Here is a 19,165-nt window from a genome sequence, read left to right on the forward strand (position 1 = left end):
ATCAACTCAAGGTGCTTTCCACAGATTAATCAACAAAAACAAAGATATACCCCATTTACTTGTATTATTATTATTAATTAATACTATGATAATTTCTAATAAATACAGTGGTACCTCGGTATACGTCTGCTTTGGAATAAGACCAACTTGGTATATGTCCTGTTTGGACACAAAAAATTTTGCTTGGTATAAGACCTTTGTTTGGAATACGACTCGCGTGCTAACCTTGTTTACCTCTCTCGAGACAAAGCCACGACTTGCTTTTGTATTTATGTATTTTAGTATTAAGCAGTGTTCAAATTATTTTATACAACCCCATCAATGTATAATATGCCAATAGCAATAGGATTTTTTTTTTCCATGGGAACGGATTAATCATTTTCCCATTATTTCTTATGGGAAAAATTTGTTTGGTATACGTCCTGTTTGGTATAAGTCAAAGGGTCTGGAACGGATTAAGGACGTATACCGAGGTTCCACTGTATAAGTATACTAATACAAAATCAAACAGGTATTGTTAAGCAAAAATTTGACCACTAAAGTGCAAAACAAACCTTCATTCTTATAAGATAAAAGTTTTCTAATTAAAATATTTATACATTAAGGTTGACAGTAGAACAACCATATCTAATTAATATATATAAAAATGAATATATACAGTATATATCTGCATCTTACCTAGGCATATGTGCCTGGTAACCCATTGAGTAGAAAAAGTTTGATGTTATTAAAGTGAATGAAAAGATACAAAAGCAAATAAAATGGTCCATAGTGGTTTCAGTTGATTAAGGATGTAGATAAAGTTCTGGATTCCAGAATGTGATTGTTTGACCAGATAACAGATAACACGGAGGAAAGGAAACAAAAACTTCCTACGATAGGCCATATAAGAAAATTAAACCTCTGCAGGGCCACGGTTGAAAGATAGAAACAAGCCAATCGAATAGCTGGGTCTGATGGTAATCAGTTTCTGCATCATGAAAGTCAAAATGACCTAGGCTAGATGGTCACCCACCCTCCACTGGCACAGTTGATACAGTTAAACATAGTCAATAAAAAGGTTTCCAAGTGCTCCTTATTTCCTCCAGTACCCCAGGTGACGCCAGAATAGAGAGCACTTTGAGCAGGTAGTGCCATCCATAGGATGGGAGACAAAAAACATAAAAAAGCAATGGATTGATGCTAGGTACTTATTAACACGTCAAAGAGCTAAACTTATAATCAAATCACTATATTATGATATAATTACTGGAAAGCTAGAATAAAAAAAGTTTTTTTACAAGTTTTTTGAAATGTTCCACAGATTTAGCCTGGCATATTTCTGTTGGTAAATTATTCCAGATTTTAGGTGCATAAGAACAGAAACCTGCCTCACCAATTCTTTTATGCTTCGCTCTAAGAATAACGAGCAAACCAGAATTTGCAGATCTAAGATTGTGATTTGGTACATAAAGACAAACATTCTCAGATGTAGGTAGGGTCAAATTGTTTAAAGCCTTATATACAAGTAGAAGTATTTTAAAAGTGACAAGCAATTTAAAGATATTAGTTTTGGGGATATATGCTCAAATTTTTCATTTTTTTGAAATTCTTGCTGCTGCATTTTGGACAAGCTGTAGCCAATTCACATCTTTTTAGGTAGTCCTGATAGGAGAGCATTGCTATAATCTTTTCGGCTATATACAAACAAATGTATTAATTTTTTGGCATGTTTAAATGTTATAAGAGATCCCATCCTTGCAATGTTCCTCAGATGGAAGAAAGCAGTCTTGGTAATATTGTTAATATGCGATCTGAAATGAGTGTCAAAGTTAATAATGACTCCTAAATTCTTGACCTCTGATTTGATTGATTAATTTTGTTTCTAAGATTCTCCCTTTACTGTCTGAATCCCCTTCGATTTATAATTGATCTGGGGCGGCGTCTTTAGCATCACGTCGCTCCGAGGGACAGCACTTTTGAGCTGCTCCAGTTCGATTGGTGCTTCCCCCATCCCTTCTGTCATCACTCCATATTCTCGTGTAGGGCTTGCAATGACTTGGCACCCGCTACTAATTAATTGCGGGCCCGGTTCACACTGCATCCCTCAATGATTTACGGTACGGGTATCACTTACCTGTACCACCGCATTAATTAATACAGGCGGCTCCCGATAAGAATAAGATCGCCACAAGTAATCATCGAGCTTCTTTATAGGAGCTTCAGCCACTGCTTCGAAGTCCGCGACGATCTTCTGGATTATCTGCACAGCCTGTAAGAAACTGTGCATGGGCTGAAGCAATTTCTCCAGCTTGCACACGTCCAAAAAGTTATTCAGTTCAGCCGGAGGTATGCTCAGGAGATCACTAGCCTTACCCTTCGGCTGGGAGCCAATAAGCACGTCTGCTCCTGGCACATGCTCTGACGGGTTCCACAAGGGAGCCTGGGATTTGGAGTTCTTTTCTGAGTTTTTTTTGGCAGAGGTCCGGGGTGCTGCTACTGGCCGACTGCAATCCGCCTTTTCTAATTTAACGACGGACCGTTCAGTCATATCCCATTCCCCTATACCTTTATTTATGGCTAACGCTACTTCGCTTGCCTCCCCCTTCTCCTTCGGGGAGCTCGGTTCCGTCGGGGAAACGATGACCTCACCTACGGATCGACGCTGACTTTCTCCTTCCCATAATCCTTCGGGAGAGATCACGTGTCCTGTTTCGGTGAATGGAAGGGACCCCTCCTGGTCAGGTGGATACCTTGTATTCCTTTTGGTTTACCCAACCTTGCCCCGGGATAGTCCACTTGACTATTCTCATCGAATAGGATTCCCAATTTCAGACTCCTAGATCGGCTAGCCTCCTCGTCATAGCGGCCATCCATTTGGTGATCCAAATAAATAACATTCGGGCTATAGCGCGTCTTTATGTGAACCAAATAAATAACATTCGAGCTGTAGAGTGCCTTTATGTGAAAAATTGGATCACATAAAGATGCGCTATAGCTCGAATGTTATTTATTTGGCACGAACATGCTCGAAAAATACACGTGTAATGCCACAAAAAGTGCATGCAGACTCTTTATTTTGCTAGAATTGGTAAGAGAATGTATCGTGATACACTGCAGAGCTATAGCGCGTCTTTATGTGAAAACAGCTGTGTCAAATGGGGGGCATTGGGAAGGATCTTGAACGCGACTGTGAGAATGAAAAGTGAAAAAAAATAAACCAAAGCTAACCTTTACAAGTATCATAAATTACACCGGCTGTTACAGACTGAAATCAAATGTATGTTTTTATTCAAAAATAGTAAGAATAAGATCAGTTTACTTCTCAAAACAGAGTCGTGAGGGATCAAACTCGTGACCTTTTGATTACCAGTCAGCAGCTAATACCTTTACGCCGCTGCGCCAATTGTAGTGAATAAGCATCAGTATGGCCTGCTAAGGCGGCTTTTTATTCTGCAGTTACACTTTAGAATAAAAGCTCATTTGTTCTGTTATATTTGTACCTTTTGTGAAAGTTTTTCTTTGATATTTGGACTTCATGCTTCATACATTATATAGTTTATGCCTACATTTTGTCATTTACTACTAGAATATGAAAAACGTTTCTGTTTTAAAAATGTGTTTACACATATTACTGTAGAAACGGAACACACATGAAATGCGTGTGTTCCAAACAACAATCTATTATTTCCTCTCTAAAACTCCACTTCACTCCCAGAAAATCAATCAAGGCATAAACTGGAAGAAGTTGGTGCACGTTCTAAGTCGGTGGGGGGAATGGAATAGACGGCTGCTTGCAGCCTGAGTTTATCAGCACATTTAGATTACAGCTCTACACCAGCGTCTTTTGTCAACGGTTTTAAGAAGCAATTTAAGGTGGGACGGATCTATGAGTTTTTTCGTAGGCTCTGGTAATTCTAGTGTTAACAACACACTCTTCTTTGGTTCTAATCACAGATAGTGCTACTATAAAAATAATACAGTGATGATCACTGATACCGATGTCCAGGATCGGTGTTACATTACTATTAAGCCCCTTTGATATGGCTAAATCCAGCATATGGCTCCCTTTATGTGTTGCCTAGATGACATGCTGATTAAGATTGTACAAAATCAGAAGATTCATAAAATCTCTTAACTTGGTGTCACCCAGATCACATCTATGAAGATTAAAATCACCCAGTGTTACAAACCTATCATAAGCCATTATTATTATCTATACTAATAAAAGGCAAAGCCCTCACTGACTGACTGACTGACTCATTCACTCACTCACTCACTCACTCACTCATCACTAATTCTCCAACTTCCCGTGTAGGTGGAAGGCTGAAATTTGGCAGGCTCATTCCTTACAGCTGACTTACAAAAGTTAGACAGGTTTCATTTAAAAATTCTACGCGTAACGGTCATAACTGGAACCTACTTTCGTCCAAATATGAAAATACGGCCATATATATATGTATACGGCCATAGCCTGCAGCTCGGTCGCCGTGTGAGGCGGTGTTGCGTTTCGCATCATCACACCTCCCACGTAATTGAGTGCCTACCCATATAAGGCAAATATTCGCGGGTGATTTACTGTGCTTAGCATATTCATGAGTGCAGCTACTGTGGAAACCCTCCCTCAGCGAAAGTGCGAGAGAAACTTTTAAGTGCCGGGTCTGAGCTAAAATTAAATAAAGCCGTGGACAGATAGCACGAGATTTTCGCGAGATTCAAGTTTAATGAGAAGACGCAGGGTATAAAGCCTCGATGCTAAAGACCTGGCGAAGTCATGGAGAACATGGAAGGACGAGTTCACATTATAGACAAAACTTGCAATGTCGGAGGCAGAGGAAAACACTAAGGTCAGATTATTTCGCTATCTTATTGGAGAGAGCGGCAGAGAATTGTGTCAGGCGCTGACCGGTGATGTAAGACCTGATGAGTTAACCATGAGGTTGAGTGGTGGGCTGTCAGGGCCTGCAAGGCCTTCTCTGCTGGCCTAAAAAAATATCTGAGTCACAAACTGATGTTAATTATATTTTGTCCATGAATACTTATTAAATAATTCCAAATAGTCTGTAAGCTTCCTTTCATAGCTTTTCCGATGGTTGTGCTGCTTCCAGACATGTATTTTCGTATTAAAGCATTTAACCAATTACATTTCAGCCATCATTTGTTGCCAGGCAGAGAGGCCTTCACAATCCATTCTGCAGATCCTCTAACACAGAATAAATGTCGATTAAACTGTTGCTTCAACCAATCAGATTTTGAGTTGGTGTCAATAGGGCCCTCTAGCAGGCGTACGGCAACGTCACCGTATTCAGACCCATTGATTGGATAGAAGCTGATATGAGGAACTCTACGAGGCCACTGAACGCACCGCAGGTGCTCCGAGCGTAAGATCCTCGCGCGCACTACCACCAACTCCATTGCAGGATTCTGGACAATATTATTTGCCAGACACAGACCAGATTTCAAGACCACAAAAAATTGATGTTTGTCACACTCCTCAACCACTAGAAGTTTCGGGAATACAAGAAAAATTTCCCGCATGCAGCCTTCTCCAGTTTAACACAGATCCACGGAGCAGTTTTTGATCTGTCTCGGCTAAAAACAGAACTGACTGTAATGTATGCCATGGATGATTTTGCAGGAAATTCTCCCACTGATCTCCTTGACTTCCTTCATCAGAAAAATCTGAATGAGAGCATGGGGCAGCTGTACACATCGGTATATTTAGCGGTGACCATTCCCATGTCCACTGCTTCTGTCGAGTGGACTTTTCAGCTCTAAAGCGAAATAAAACTTATGCCAGAAATACGACAGGGCAGGTTCGACTTTCAGCATTCCCTTCGATGGCGATAGAAAGGGACTTTTTAATGGAACTGAAGCGCACGGATAATCTGTACGACAGAGTAATTGAACTGTTTTTGAGGAAAGAGAGGAGGATGGATTTTGTTTACAAATAATCTGAATTTTTGGTGAGTAAAATGTTGCGATTTTCCTAAATAATATTGCAAGTTTATAAGTTATTATTGATGTTTTTTATGTGTGTCGTTGCTGTAGCTGCAGTAGAAAGGAACTTGTTCACCCCTGGTTTGTCTATTCAATAAAGGCATTTATTGTGGCTACAGGAGTTATCTATCTGCGATGCAGTGGCTCTTTATACTGTATTTCTGCATATTAAGATGTTTTTTATAACCATAAATTTAGTTTTTGAGGGGCGGGTTGATTCAGATGGAGCACTACTGAAGGCCTAGGTGTGAAATGCACAGTCCGCCACTGGACCAGATGATACGTAAATTTGATGAACATTACAACCCAAAAATAAACGAAACTGTAGAGAGGTTCAGATGATACTTCTCCCAGTGCGTCTCTCTAAATCCTCAGTGCGGGAACATTATCATAAGGCTTAACAATCTTATTGTTACACCTTCTACGCAACCGAACCGTCCTTATTACTTAAGTCTTCCTTGCTTTACCGCTGGCTGCTTCTTTCCATTCACCTTCCTAGCTCTTTATTTAAAAAGGGTTTTCCTTCTCACCTTTCCACTCCTTCACTGTCTTCTCCCTTTTCGTTGAAAATATGTGCCTCCTTGCCTTTTTACAGTCAGCTCCCCTTATGTCACACCATGGTATGTTTAGCACAAGTGTATATAAGCATAAGTACCGGGAATGCCTGTTAAACATCTTACATTCACGAGTAGCGATTGGCGTAGTGAACACTTCGATGAATGAAACCTGTTATCTTTACAACGGTTGACAAACACGGAATGTAACTTCAAAACAATACGTCCTCCAAATACAAACCTGATTGAAGAAATAATGCTAATCAAATCCTTGATGACAGCAACACTCATAACAGTGACAAAACAATTTCATTGACAATCAGGTTATGTTATTTTTAAAATGTTTCCTTTTCTTTTTCATAACTTCTTTAACACACTAATTCTCCGCTGCGAAGCGTGGTATTTTGCTAGTTACTGATATACTCCAAAACACACGTTACCTAACGTTAGTTAGAAATGGTTTACTATTCATATGAACTCAAATATTGTACGAAAAAAGAAGAAAAAACTAGGACGCTTTCAGCTACTCCTATTTACTCTTTTACTATAGCTTCAAACACGTTAGCAAGCATAACTGAAGTTATATGCCCTTAACCCTTAAACCGCCACAACCGGCTAGAGTCGCTTTCCAGTGCAATTTGGCAGCAAGCTGAAGCCGAGTATATGCGGTGACGTACATTCATTGAACTCCGCAACCGAATAAAGTTGTTTCTCGGTGCAATTTGGCAGCACGCCAGAGTTGATCAGTCACTGCGTATATTCATTGAGCAGCCAGCTCATGAGCACTGCTGGCCCCTGCAGCACTGCAGCCTCACCATCTGTGGGATTTAGCCGCTGCACTAGATGAGCCTGCAATCATCAGTGTTTACCTCTGTGTGTTTGCATGAAACCAGTTCAAGCGCAGTTGGTTCGGTGATTTATTTAATTTCATCAATGGCTTCAGTTGCACTTTCAACATATAATAATAGATTGTTGCAGTTTTTTTTATAGTTTTTACAGTTCATTTGCAGTGTGTAAAAATATCAGTGTTGCAGTAATTGTGATGCTCGAACAGGGATGCATTAACCCCCAAGTATGCGTCAGTTTAAGGGTTAACTATCATTGTCGAAACCTTGATATACACAGAAAGGTAAGCTCTGCTTTGCATAATCTGCATTCAACTTTTCTTTTTTTTCGGTGAAGTGCTCCCACACTTTAGAAAGTTTCTCAATTTTTTTCCATCTCCTTCCCCCTCTTCTATCCGACTCGCCATTGCAACCACGTTTATTTTCCTCTACATTCTTCTTCGTTGGTAGGACTGTGTGCAGTCTTGACAAACAATAACAAACGATACTGCCCCTAGACGTTCATGTAGTACATTGCAGTTACAAAAACCAATGTGGTTCTTTGTGACTGGATCCTCTGTTGAAGGTTCTGTTTATGACACTTCGACAATAAAAAATCCGCGTCAACTATTTTTTGTAGTTGACGTCGTTTATTACGTCAAATAATCGTTGGCTGCCCTAGGTACCAGCTAGTACTCCTGTTTAAAAGTGGTAAAATAAAAGGCAAAACAAAAAGCCAAAATTTAGCATGGTCAATACAAAAGTGCTCCTGAGAGAAAACCTCCACCCTTAGCTGCAGGTCCACACTGAACACCAACTTACAGTGATTTCTAGATCTAGATCTGGGCACCAGCCCAGATGTTTCAAACCTTCAGCAGTGTTTTCATATCTAATTTTACTTCATGATAAATCTTGGTCAAAAGTTTTTGCAAGGATTAGAGATCCATTTAAAATAGGTTTTCTCCAGCTGCCAAGGAAAGAAAAGTTAATACAAAGTTAACAACAAAGAATAGATTTTATTTTAGTGTCACTCTATACATAACATGCCATAACATTTTCAAAACTATGTAATTCAATTTAGGGTCATGGGGAAATTGGAGACTTTTCTGCCAACATTTGGTGTAATAATAAACAGTCCTGGAAAGATCACCAGTCCATTACAGTACACAAAGACATGCACACATCCTCAGCCACACAGGGCCATTTTTGAGTATGGCCAATTTACCAAACATGCAGGTATTTGGGCTATGGCAGAAAAACTCCAGTATGCAGGAAAAAAAACCCATGCAGATAATGCTTTACAGCAGTGGTCACCAACCTTTTCGCAAGATCCCTGACCTCGCCTTAATGAAAGGCAAGATCTACCTATCGAAGAATAGATAGAAAAAGACAGCCCAGATTGTACTTCCAACTTGAGGCCTTTAATTTAGTATTTGAATTGTATTTGAATTTAATATACATTAAATGTTCTTTTCTTTTTCTTTTTTTACTTAACTCGGAAGCAACCACCATATAATCAGATCATATGAAGTGGCACTGAACTCAAGAAAAATGCCATTGTCAGCAGTAAAGTGCTTATTCACTGAAGTTTCTGACGGTACTACCTACCCTTAACATTTTATAAATGAACTGTTTTATCAACAAAATTATCAACAATCTCAAATTAAGCTAAGTGCAGTTATGTCCCATCATATGCAACATCACTTTTCTCAATGTCACCAGAAGGCAAAACTGCTGAAGTAATGTTACTCACTCAAGTCAGTGTGATGGCTGTGACTAAATACTCTATGTGAGTCCTCTGAAGTCTGGCTCATAGCTAGAGATAGCCAGTTTGAGGCAGTCTGTGAGGTGTCTGTCAGTAAGGCGGCTCCTGTATTTTGATTTGATTATTTTCATCTGTGAAAATGCCATTTCACAGAGGTAAGTTGATCCAAAATAGGCACTCACTTTTAGTGCACATGCAGTGAGGAGCGGAAACTTTTCTCTGTTGACAAGTACCCAAAAGTCACTGTCCCTTGATCTGGCTTTCAGCTCAATGTCATTTTGCAAATCAACCATCTCCATGTCAACTCCACTTGACAAAGAAAATACTTGCTGGAATTTGGCTGCAACCTGTTCTGTATCAAAGAGCATGAATGGGTTTGAGACAAATGCAGCAATGCATTCCATTTCGTTTAACACACCAAAACGCATATTGAACTCTGTTGCAACTTTGTCCAGGTGAGCACAGTATTTCTCAGGGTGAAAAACGTCCTTGTCTTTAATGCTCTGTGACATTTTTTCCAGGTTGGGAAAGTGTGTTAGCCTTCCGTTTTTAAGATGTGTGATCCAAACACCAAGCTTAGACTTAAAAGCATTCACTGCGCTGATCATGTGTGGCGGGTGTCGGTCTTTTCCCTGGAGCTTGTTATTGAGTGTATTCAGCTTTGCGGTCAAGTCTGTCAGAAACCGCAGGTCACACAGCCACACATCATCTGACAGTTCCTTGTGCTCCTCGTTTCTTGCAGATAGAAATGTCTTTATCTCAGGCAGTAAGTCAACAACCCGCTGGAGCACTTTCCCGCGGCTCAACCACCGCACATCAGCATGAAGTAGTAGGTCTCCATACGCGGATCGAGCTCATCCAGTAACGCTTTGAATAAGCGCGCTGAAGTGCTTTTGCTCGTATCAAGTTTATCAGTTTGACCACCAATGACATTACGTGTGAAAAATCTACGACTTTCCCTGATAAGGCCTGCTGATGAATGACACAATGATAATTCTTGAACTCGGAAAATCAGGGTCATTACGCACAGTGCTATAAAACCCAGGCGACACCACGCATCGCCGGTGCTCGTCCGGTGGTAATTGCTACCAGTTTATGAATGGGGATATCATTTTCGCTACATATTTTTAAACTCAGTGTAAATATCCTCACCTCGCTTCTCTCCTTTAAGTGCAAAAGAGTGAGGAAGTCCTCTTTGTAGAATCCTGGAAAGCCATTCTGACAAAAACAACAAGCTGAGCTGTGTCCACTGCATCCAGAGATTCGTCGAACTGCAGTGAAAAATATTCACAGAGTGACAAGTCCTTTAACACCTGGCGATCCACGTCCTCTGACAGTGACTCGACCCTCCTTGCCACTGATGCAGGGCCGAGAGGCACAGCACGGAGTGAGGCTTTTATGTCGTCTTTGTTTTTGAAATCCTTGAAAATAGTCTGCAGTAATGGCCATGGCTTCCTTGAATAATTCGCCATCCGTAAAAGGCTTTTTGTTTTTAGCCAGAAAGTAACTTACACGAAACGATGCTTCAGTAGCAGCCTTATTTTGATCAGCAGATTTTCTAAAAAGTGATTGCTGGGCCTTTAACTCGGATCTCAGCTCGTCAACTTTCCGTGCACGAATCGCGCTCTTTTGCGGGTAGCGGTCTTTAAATTTCGGGTGGTTGGTATTGTGATGCCGCTCCAGATTCCCTCTTTTACATAATGCTTGTTTTTGGTGGCACAACATACATACACACTTCTCTTTTACCAAGGTAAACAGAAATTCCTGTTCCCATTCTGGATGAAAATTGTATGTTTTTGCCTTCTTTCGTGGAGCCTCCGCCATTCTAGTTTGTAGTATGTTACCTCTGCGGGCTATCACCATGGAGATCCATATTGACGTTTGCGACAGTTAATTTACGGGTGCTCTTCTTTTATCTGATTCGTCACTTCATTGAAAATAAAGCAGTTGGATTAAGAGATACACATGCTTGCAAAACTGAAAACGTTTTTATTTTCGGGAGCTACCGGGACAGTGATAAAGATCTACCAGTCAATCACGATCGACGGGTTGGCGACCACTACTTTACAGTGAGCAGAGAGTGAATTCAAACACGGGGCAGAGAAAACAGTAGGGTCCTAATTACTACACCACCCTCCGCTTCTGTGTATGTGCAATTTTAGTATCTGAGTAATTTATTTTTAAATAAATCATTCTTAATTATTTATTTTCCCTTTCTTAGGTTTTAAAGAAACCGCATTTTTGTATGCAATTTCTTCAGCGGGTCTGACTCATGCTATGGCAAAAGCCTGCAGTGCTGGCAGAATGGAGCGATGTACCTGTGATGAGGCACCTGACCTTGAAAATAGAAAGGCCTGGCAATGGGGTGGCTGTGGAGATAACCTGAAATACAGCAATAAGTTTGTAAAGGAATTCTTAAGCAAAAAATCAAACAAAGATTTACGGGCTCGAATGGATCTGCACAATACAAATGTGGGAATGAAGGTAAGTTGAAACTTATTTATAACTCTTCATTACAGTCTCTTTTTAGTTTCCTTGTTGGTTTATTTTAATTGTTTTGAATTATAAACAAATATATTTACTGCTCTTTTGTCAAACCTAATTTTTAAGTACTTATTAAAGCAGTATAATTAGCCCGGGTAATTATTTTCAGAAAGGTAGTTAACTATTTTGGAATAAATAATTAATTTAGTTTCTTCACATACTGTAAGCATCAGTTTTTGACTTTCTTACAAAGCAGGTTTTTGATATATGGAATGAATGACAATAAGAACTAAAACTTAATAGTAGCTCTTAACTAGTACACTACAGTGCCACAATTTATGTACAGTCTGTCTGTGTGTGTGTGTGTGTGTGTTTGTGTGCATGTATATGTATGTGCGTATATAAAACATATGGCCTATACTCCTTGTCTCTTCTTTACACCTAATAAACCTGAATGGAAAGATATTGTAGAATCAAAAGGCGAGCTAATTATGGGTGCCTTTTTAGATAATACTTGTGTATACTACTACTTCACATTTAGTGGTGCATCCATTTAGAGTGAGCCATTAATATGTATAACTTATGAGAATGCAGGATTAAAAATCATGATGCCAATCATGTAAAATATACATACACACATGATGTCAGTTGAGAAAATAACATGGATTCATTATGGCTGATAAAACTGAAAAAAACACTGGCCCTTTCAGTGCTATACAAGCAAAAAGAGAACTCCTCAAATTGCACAAGGTATCAGAATTAAAACGGCTAAAATCAGGAGCTTATATTTTTGAGCTACTTGGACAGTTTCTTGTAATTGTAGGCTACCTGACTAAATATCCACAACTGCTAAGCATACCAGATAAAACTGCCTATGTAATAATTCAGAAAATGAAGTCAGTCTTTGCCAGGCATAGGATTCCCAAAGAGGTGGGGAGTGACCATGTTCCTTTTCTAGATATGAAATTCAGAAATTTGCAGTTGCTTGGGGAATTAAACTCACACACTCAAGTAGTGGAGTAGTTACAACTTAATAAAGTAGAAAGTAATAACCCAAACACATTTTCCTGGTGTACCATCTAAGACGCTCACAACTAAAAGAAGAAACACAACAGTTGTATTCATGTTCAGTGGCATCATTAAAGCATCATTTTGCTTGAAGGGCTTTAGCAGGTGGCTCCATTTTGTGTTGACTTTTATGGCCATATTGTCTATAGTTGCTATGCCATTTGCTGGTTATGTGACACACATATATATATATATATATATATATTTTTAATCATACCCCATATATATGAGAAGACAGCACAGGATGTTTGCCATTATGGCTTTGGATACCACACATTATTTCCATGTGCCTTTTTAGAGTAGTGGAAGCTTGTAGATGTTACTCTGTGAATTTGTTGTTTGATTCTCTTTCTGTTTCCCTTTATTCAGACCTCTCATCTATCCTTTGACTAAAGTTTTCCTGTTATAGTCCTGTTTTTTTTCCTGATCTCCAGGTCATATTCTCTTGTTCTCAAAAGTGTTGTTTAAAAAAGCTAAGATCAGTAAAATTGAGCAGTTCATATTGTGTAATGAACTTTGCATAGGCAAACAGATGAACAATCAGTTGCCATTCCTCCTTTAATGAGATTATTTACTTGGATTGTGAGTTACAAATTCATGTTTTAAAAAACGTAGGAAAATAATTTCTAAAGGTAATGACTTAGTAGTTCCTTTGAGATTTGGGAGGCCGAGGAACACAGGAGATGTATGATTGAGGGATTTTGGTATTATTTTGGTTTAGTTGGACAATTGATGGCTAGGTGTCCTAAACTTGAGAACAGATTTAATCACCTGTTATAAATGGAAGTAGGAAGTGCAGGCACTTGTTAATCCCTTTATAAGAACAGTCTTTGGGTGCCAGTTTTGGTACAAAACTGTATATTTAAGTATTGGTTGTTTTTGATTCTGTGGAGTGCTATATTAGTTCTAGCCTCTTATACCAACTACAAATTCCTGAAAATCCACTGAAAGGTAAAACTCATATTTCATAAACTGATGGGAGAAAATTGGAAAAGGCCATAGATAATACATCACCCCCCAGTGTTAACATATACAGTACATGCATTGTGTTAACACCCTAAAACAATGACCCTTTATTTATTAGAAATAGGTCTTCTGTGAATATATTTTACTCAAATTTTATTTTCTTAATCAACTAGTTATTCCTGCCACTCTGTCACATTCTGACATACTACAACTCTGAATTTTGAGTATGCTAATCATGGTGACAGCTGTACCAAATGCAGAGGAAGGAGGTTCCTTCAAATATCTGGTAAAATTCTCTTCTGCATGGGAGTACTTCAAGCAAAAGTCTGAGAAAATGGTTGTTAAAACACAGATGGTATTTCACAACCTATTTACTCAACACTTGAAGAGGAAGCACTTTGGAACTATAGCACAGGACAAGTCAATAATAATGTAAGTAGCAAATTTACACCTAACTGTTCAGCAGTAGTTCTTTAAGTGCTGTGAGGCTGGTTTGCTTGAGAAATTTATAGTAGTGATTAGCATTGGGATGAAAGTTACAACCATAACGTTTCTTTGGACAGAACAGATAAATTGTCTGCTAAATATCATTTGCCACCACTACTTGTTAGTGCAATGAAGTTAAAAAAAATGTTTCAGTACAGGTGAAGTCAAGTTGGGGAGCATACACTGGTACAGTGTGTTCCCGCACCCACTACACAACAAAACAGCTTGGGATCCAGGTTGGCAACCCCCCTAGGCAGACACGCGGCCCAGTCCCACCCTCCGGAAATGACTCTCTATCTGCCGTAGCCAGGTGTTACGTGGGTGACCCCTTGGCCTGGTCGAGCCACTCAGGTCCCCAACAATGAGGATCTTACGAGCTGGATCACCCTCGGAGAAACGCGCCACTTGGCTGTAGTGCCATAACTGATGCTCCCTCACAATGCAGGTAATGTACCTCATTTGGGACTCAAAGAGTAACCACTCATTCAACACAAAGTCAAACCAACGGTACCCAAGAATTTTCCGAAGAGACACAGTACCGAAGGAGTCCAGTCTTTGTCTCAGGTCACTGGATAGCGTTCATGTCTCACAACCATATAGCAAGACAAGAAGCACCAGGACTCTAAAGACTTGAACCTTCCTCGTTTTGTATAGATATCGGGAGTGCCACACACCCCTTTCCAGTGACCTCATGACCCACCATGCTCTCCCAATCCGTCTACTGACTTCATAGGAAGAGTCACCAGAGACATGAATGTCACTGCCAAGGTATACTACAGTACACAGTACAAGGTATACTTTCAGTACTCAGGCTAGTTAAATATGATAGACTAGCATGTTAAATGCACTTGCTAACTTTATTTAGTCCGAGTTGCATTTGCGTTAACTCTTTAACTGTGACCTTGTGGATCTGAAAGAAACTTGGCAGTTATCAAAATTGATAAGTAATAACATCCTGTATAAAAATATATCAGCTTTATAAAGCTGTTTTTGGGTTTATTCTCCAATCTTTAAACTGTAAGTAAACCACTATCAATATATTATCAGGCTGACTCAGGAAGGTGTATTTTTTTTTTTATTCTAGCACAGTTGATGCAAACTTAACTGAAGAGAGTTTGCAGCATAGCATCATGCAGCTGTCTGCCTGCAGGGAAGCTTGTTGCTGGCATGTTGTCTTTTTTGTAAAGAAACATTTGCAGTTAAGACTGCCAAATATGCAGACCATACAGCTCAGCAAAATCCTGCTTTTAACTTTAAAAAAGGTATGTACGTCTTGAGTAAAATGGCTCTGGGCTCTTTCCACATTTTCTCTTAAGTCAGTGCAGACAGGTTGATGTCTGTCCAGCCACTCTCATATTGCAGAAAGGGTTAGAGTTAGAAGAACAAAGTGCCACCTATGAAGTGTTCTTCTGTGTAAATATTTTCTCCCACTTCTTTATTTTCACGATGAGAAAAAGATTAATTTTTTTTAACAGATTAACTGTTCTGAGAGACCTCAAATTTATGGTGCATAGAACCATTTGCACAGGATTTTTGATGTATTATTAATGTTCACTTATTTGGGGGTAACGTACTGGCACAAACATCTAGGGTTGCTTTTAAAAAAAAGTGAAAAGGTGTGGATAAATGTCTAGAGTTTAAAATGAACAAACAGATTTACATGCACATTGTCATTCCTGCTCGTCAGCAGTTTTATAAATAACGAGTAAATGTTTAAACACGATGATGCGAATAACAAGCAACAGGAATTAAAAAAAATGCTCATTGTGCACTCATGGCTGTTAAGAACAATGCTGTACCAAAGTCGGCAGTGCCAAAATTAACTAATACTAAAAGGCTTAAGTTATAGTCATTTAATGCTCTGCTGAAAAAGTATAGAATATTGGTTTTGCCCCAGTCTTCTCTTCAAGAGTTTCACATCTCCTGCAATATGATTTCAATTGATATCATTAATACTTGTAATAACATTACTAAGGTGCTGTATGAAAAAATACCTAGTGCCTATATTTATGTCTATGAATAACATCCATCTCAATTTAAAGATGAATTTTAAAACAAAATCCGTGTGAAACAAGTCTTAGAGTGGATTTACTGTAATATTAATTTTCAAAATAACCCAAAATCCTAATTATTTGGCCTTGTTTCAAGTTGGACTGCTGACATAAAGTTATGTTAACGAATCCAATAGTCAGACATATAATTTTAATGCCTTTTTGAGTTAAGTGTTGTATTGTTTGTCTTCTTGCTACAGCTTTTTTAGTTTGGCTTTTTTATATCCTAATGTTTTTAAATTTCTATATGTTATTTTAAATACAGCTACACACTTACATGTCTAACTGAACTATTTGGATAAAAAATAGTTATTAGATTAATCAATTTATTCATAAAATAATTTTAGATAATTTGTGGCAGCCCTAAATAGAAACTCTTGAACCTAAAGTTGTATTAGAATTTTCTTTCCTTTAAAAGCATTCTCCACCTATTACTTCATTTGTAAAGAAATAACAGCCTGGAGACAGGGCTGTTTTCATGCATGTACTGACAGAATTCAACCACTTACCTGTTGTTTGACTGAAATTTTGTCTTTGGAGTATCAACTGCTTCATGTTCAGCAAAAAGAAGTATTTTTTACATTCCATGCACTATTTATATGATAGCTAGAATCTAAAGCTGTTGGTAAGTATACATAAAACCATTTGGCTATTGATAGCACACACTTCATCAGTAAAGAGCAAACCAGGCTAAATGTCTGAGGTTTAATCAGGAGAGGTTCTACCAAGATCTTCTATAATGATATTCTAACCATTTATACCTGATCTGGTGCACCTGATTCTCATTTAAGGTATTTGATGTAGTGATAAATTTAAGGGTGCAAAATTTGTGTTTATGTTTATGTAAAGTATACAATAGGCTACAAAATAAAAAAAAAATGGTAATGTTTGTTATGTTAAATTACATCGCCTTTATATGTAGATACTGTTTAACACTAGAATTACCAGAGCCTACGAAAAAACTTGTAGCTCCGTCCCACCTTAAAACGCTTCGCACCTCTCCTTCAGCGTCTTATGTCCTTTAAATGTGTTGATAAGCAGTAAACAGCAAGCAGCCTGCTATCGCATCCCCCACCCCTCACAGTTTTCTCAGCTCAAATCTATTTACCTGTGTGTCAGTTGCTTACAATACAATACAATACAGTGCATTTTTGTTTAGCCCAAAATCACACAGGAAGTGCCGCAATGGGCTTTAACAGGCCCTGCCTTTTGACAGCCCCCCAGCCTTGACTCTCTGAGAAGACAAGGAAAAACTCCCAATAAAAACCTTGTAGGGAAAAATGGAAGAAACCTCGGGAAAGGCAGTTCAAAGAGAGACCCCTTTCCAGGTAGGTTGGGCGTGCAGTGGGTGTCAAAAGTAGGGGGTCAATACAATACAATATACACAACAGAACAATTCCTTAAGACAGCATAATAAAAATTTTAGAATTACGGTTTAACAGTAGATGATATGACATAATTAGGTTTGGATATTTTTAGAGTCCTGGAGACCTCATCCATCTAGCTGCATCTCCATTTGGCCATGCCACGGCTGAAACGTTGCTCCGATGAAAGGACCCCTCTTTCCCATGATTCCTGTGATCCTCCATCAGGGATGACTTTACCATAGGCAGGCAAACAACTTGGCAGGTGGGCGTGGCACCAATGGCCACATTTGGGTACCGAGAAAATAAACAGAATAGGTGAGGGTTAGTATTCAAATATAATTATTCATGTTACTTATGTTATAGTGCTAATGACTAACAACAGAGATGCAGTATGTACAGTTAATCAGCAGCTCTAGTCAGAATATGCTAAACTGAAGTAGTGAGTCTTCAGCCGGGATTTAAAGGCTGAGACCGAGGGGGCATCTCTTATGGAAGCAGGAAGACCATTCCACAGTTTAGGGGCCCTGTAACTAAAAGCTCGACCTCCCACTGTTATTTTATTAATCCTTGGAATCCTAAGCAGACCGGCATCTTGAGATCTTAATGTGCTCAGGTTTGTAAGTCATGATAAGTTCAGACAAGTAAGCGGACCTTGGCCATTTAATGCTTTATATGTTAAAAGGAGGATTTTGAAATCTGCCCTAAACTTAACTGGGAGCCAGTGTAAAGATTTAAGAACTGGGGTTATGTGTTCATATTTTCTTGTTCTTGTAATAATTCTTGCAGCGCATTTTGTATTAACTGGAGGCTGTATAGAGAACAGTTTGAACAGCCAGTGAACACCGCATTGCAGTAGTCAATCCTACTAGAGATAAATGCATGAATTAATTTCTCACAATCCTGTTTATTTAGAAAGCGCCTTAATTTCCTAATATTTTTAAGATGGAAAAAACATGTTTTGGACGACTTTGTAATATGCGCTTTAAATGACATGCTAGAGTCAAAGATAACTCCTAGATTGCGGGCTGATTCAGTAAAATTAATTGGGATTCCAACTGAGTTAAATGATGACAAAATATTGCTGTGATCAGCGTCATTCCCTCCAACAATTAACATCTCTGTTTTATCTGTATTTAAAGACAAGTAGTTCTCATTCATCCATTCCTTTAATTCACTAACACAACTAATTAAAGACAACATCGGAGAAACTTCATTTGATTTAAATGAAAGGTATAACTGGGTGTCATCTGCATACAGTGAAAATTAACATTATGTTTCCTAATGAGAGATCCCAGTGGAAGCATGTAAAGTGAAAACAGTAAAGGTCCCAGTACTGAGCCCTGCGGACACCATATTGAACTTCTGTGTATAATGATGGAGTACTGTCTGCACATTTCTGTACATACTGGAATCGATTTGATAAATAAGAACTGAACCAAGCGAGCACGAGGCCTGTAAGCCCAACATCGTTTTCTAGCCTGTGCAGTAAAATAGAATGGTCAATGGTGTCAAATGCTGCACTTAAGTCCAACAACATAATTACAGTGGAATTTCCTTCATCAGAGGATATCAGAATGTCATTTACAACCCGTGTTAGTGCCGTTTCTGTACTATGACCAGT

General features: G+C 38.9%; 1 protein-coding gene across 1 annotated transcript in view; it reads left to right on the plus strand.

Moving 5' to 3' along the window:
• wnt9a (wingless-type MMTV integration site family, member 9A) overlaps positions 1-15,282 on the plus strand; it is a 404,562-nt gene extending 389,280 nt beyond the window's left edge. Inside the window, exons 3-4 of the mRNA XM_039753274.1 lie at positions 11,344-11,606; positions 15,211-15,282. Coding sequence (XP_039609208.1) covers positions 11,344-11,606; positions 15,211-15,219 — 272 coding nt within the window. The 3' untranslated portion in view covers positions 15,220-15,282. The remainder of the gene's footprint in view (positions 1-11,343; positions 11,607-15,210) is intronic.
• The last annotated feature ends 3,883 nt before the right edge of the window (positions 15,283-19,165 follow it).

This window comes from Polypterus senegalus, chromosome 5 (genome assembly GCF_016835505.1).
Source record: "Polypterus senegalus isolate Bchr_013 chromosome 5, ASM1683550v1, whole genome shotgun sequence".
NCBI lineage: Eukaryota > Metazoa > Chordata > Cladistia > Polypteriformes > Polypteridae > Polypterus > Polypterus senegalus.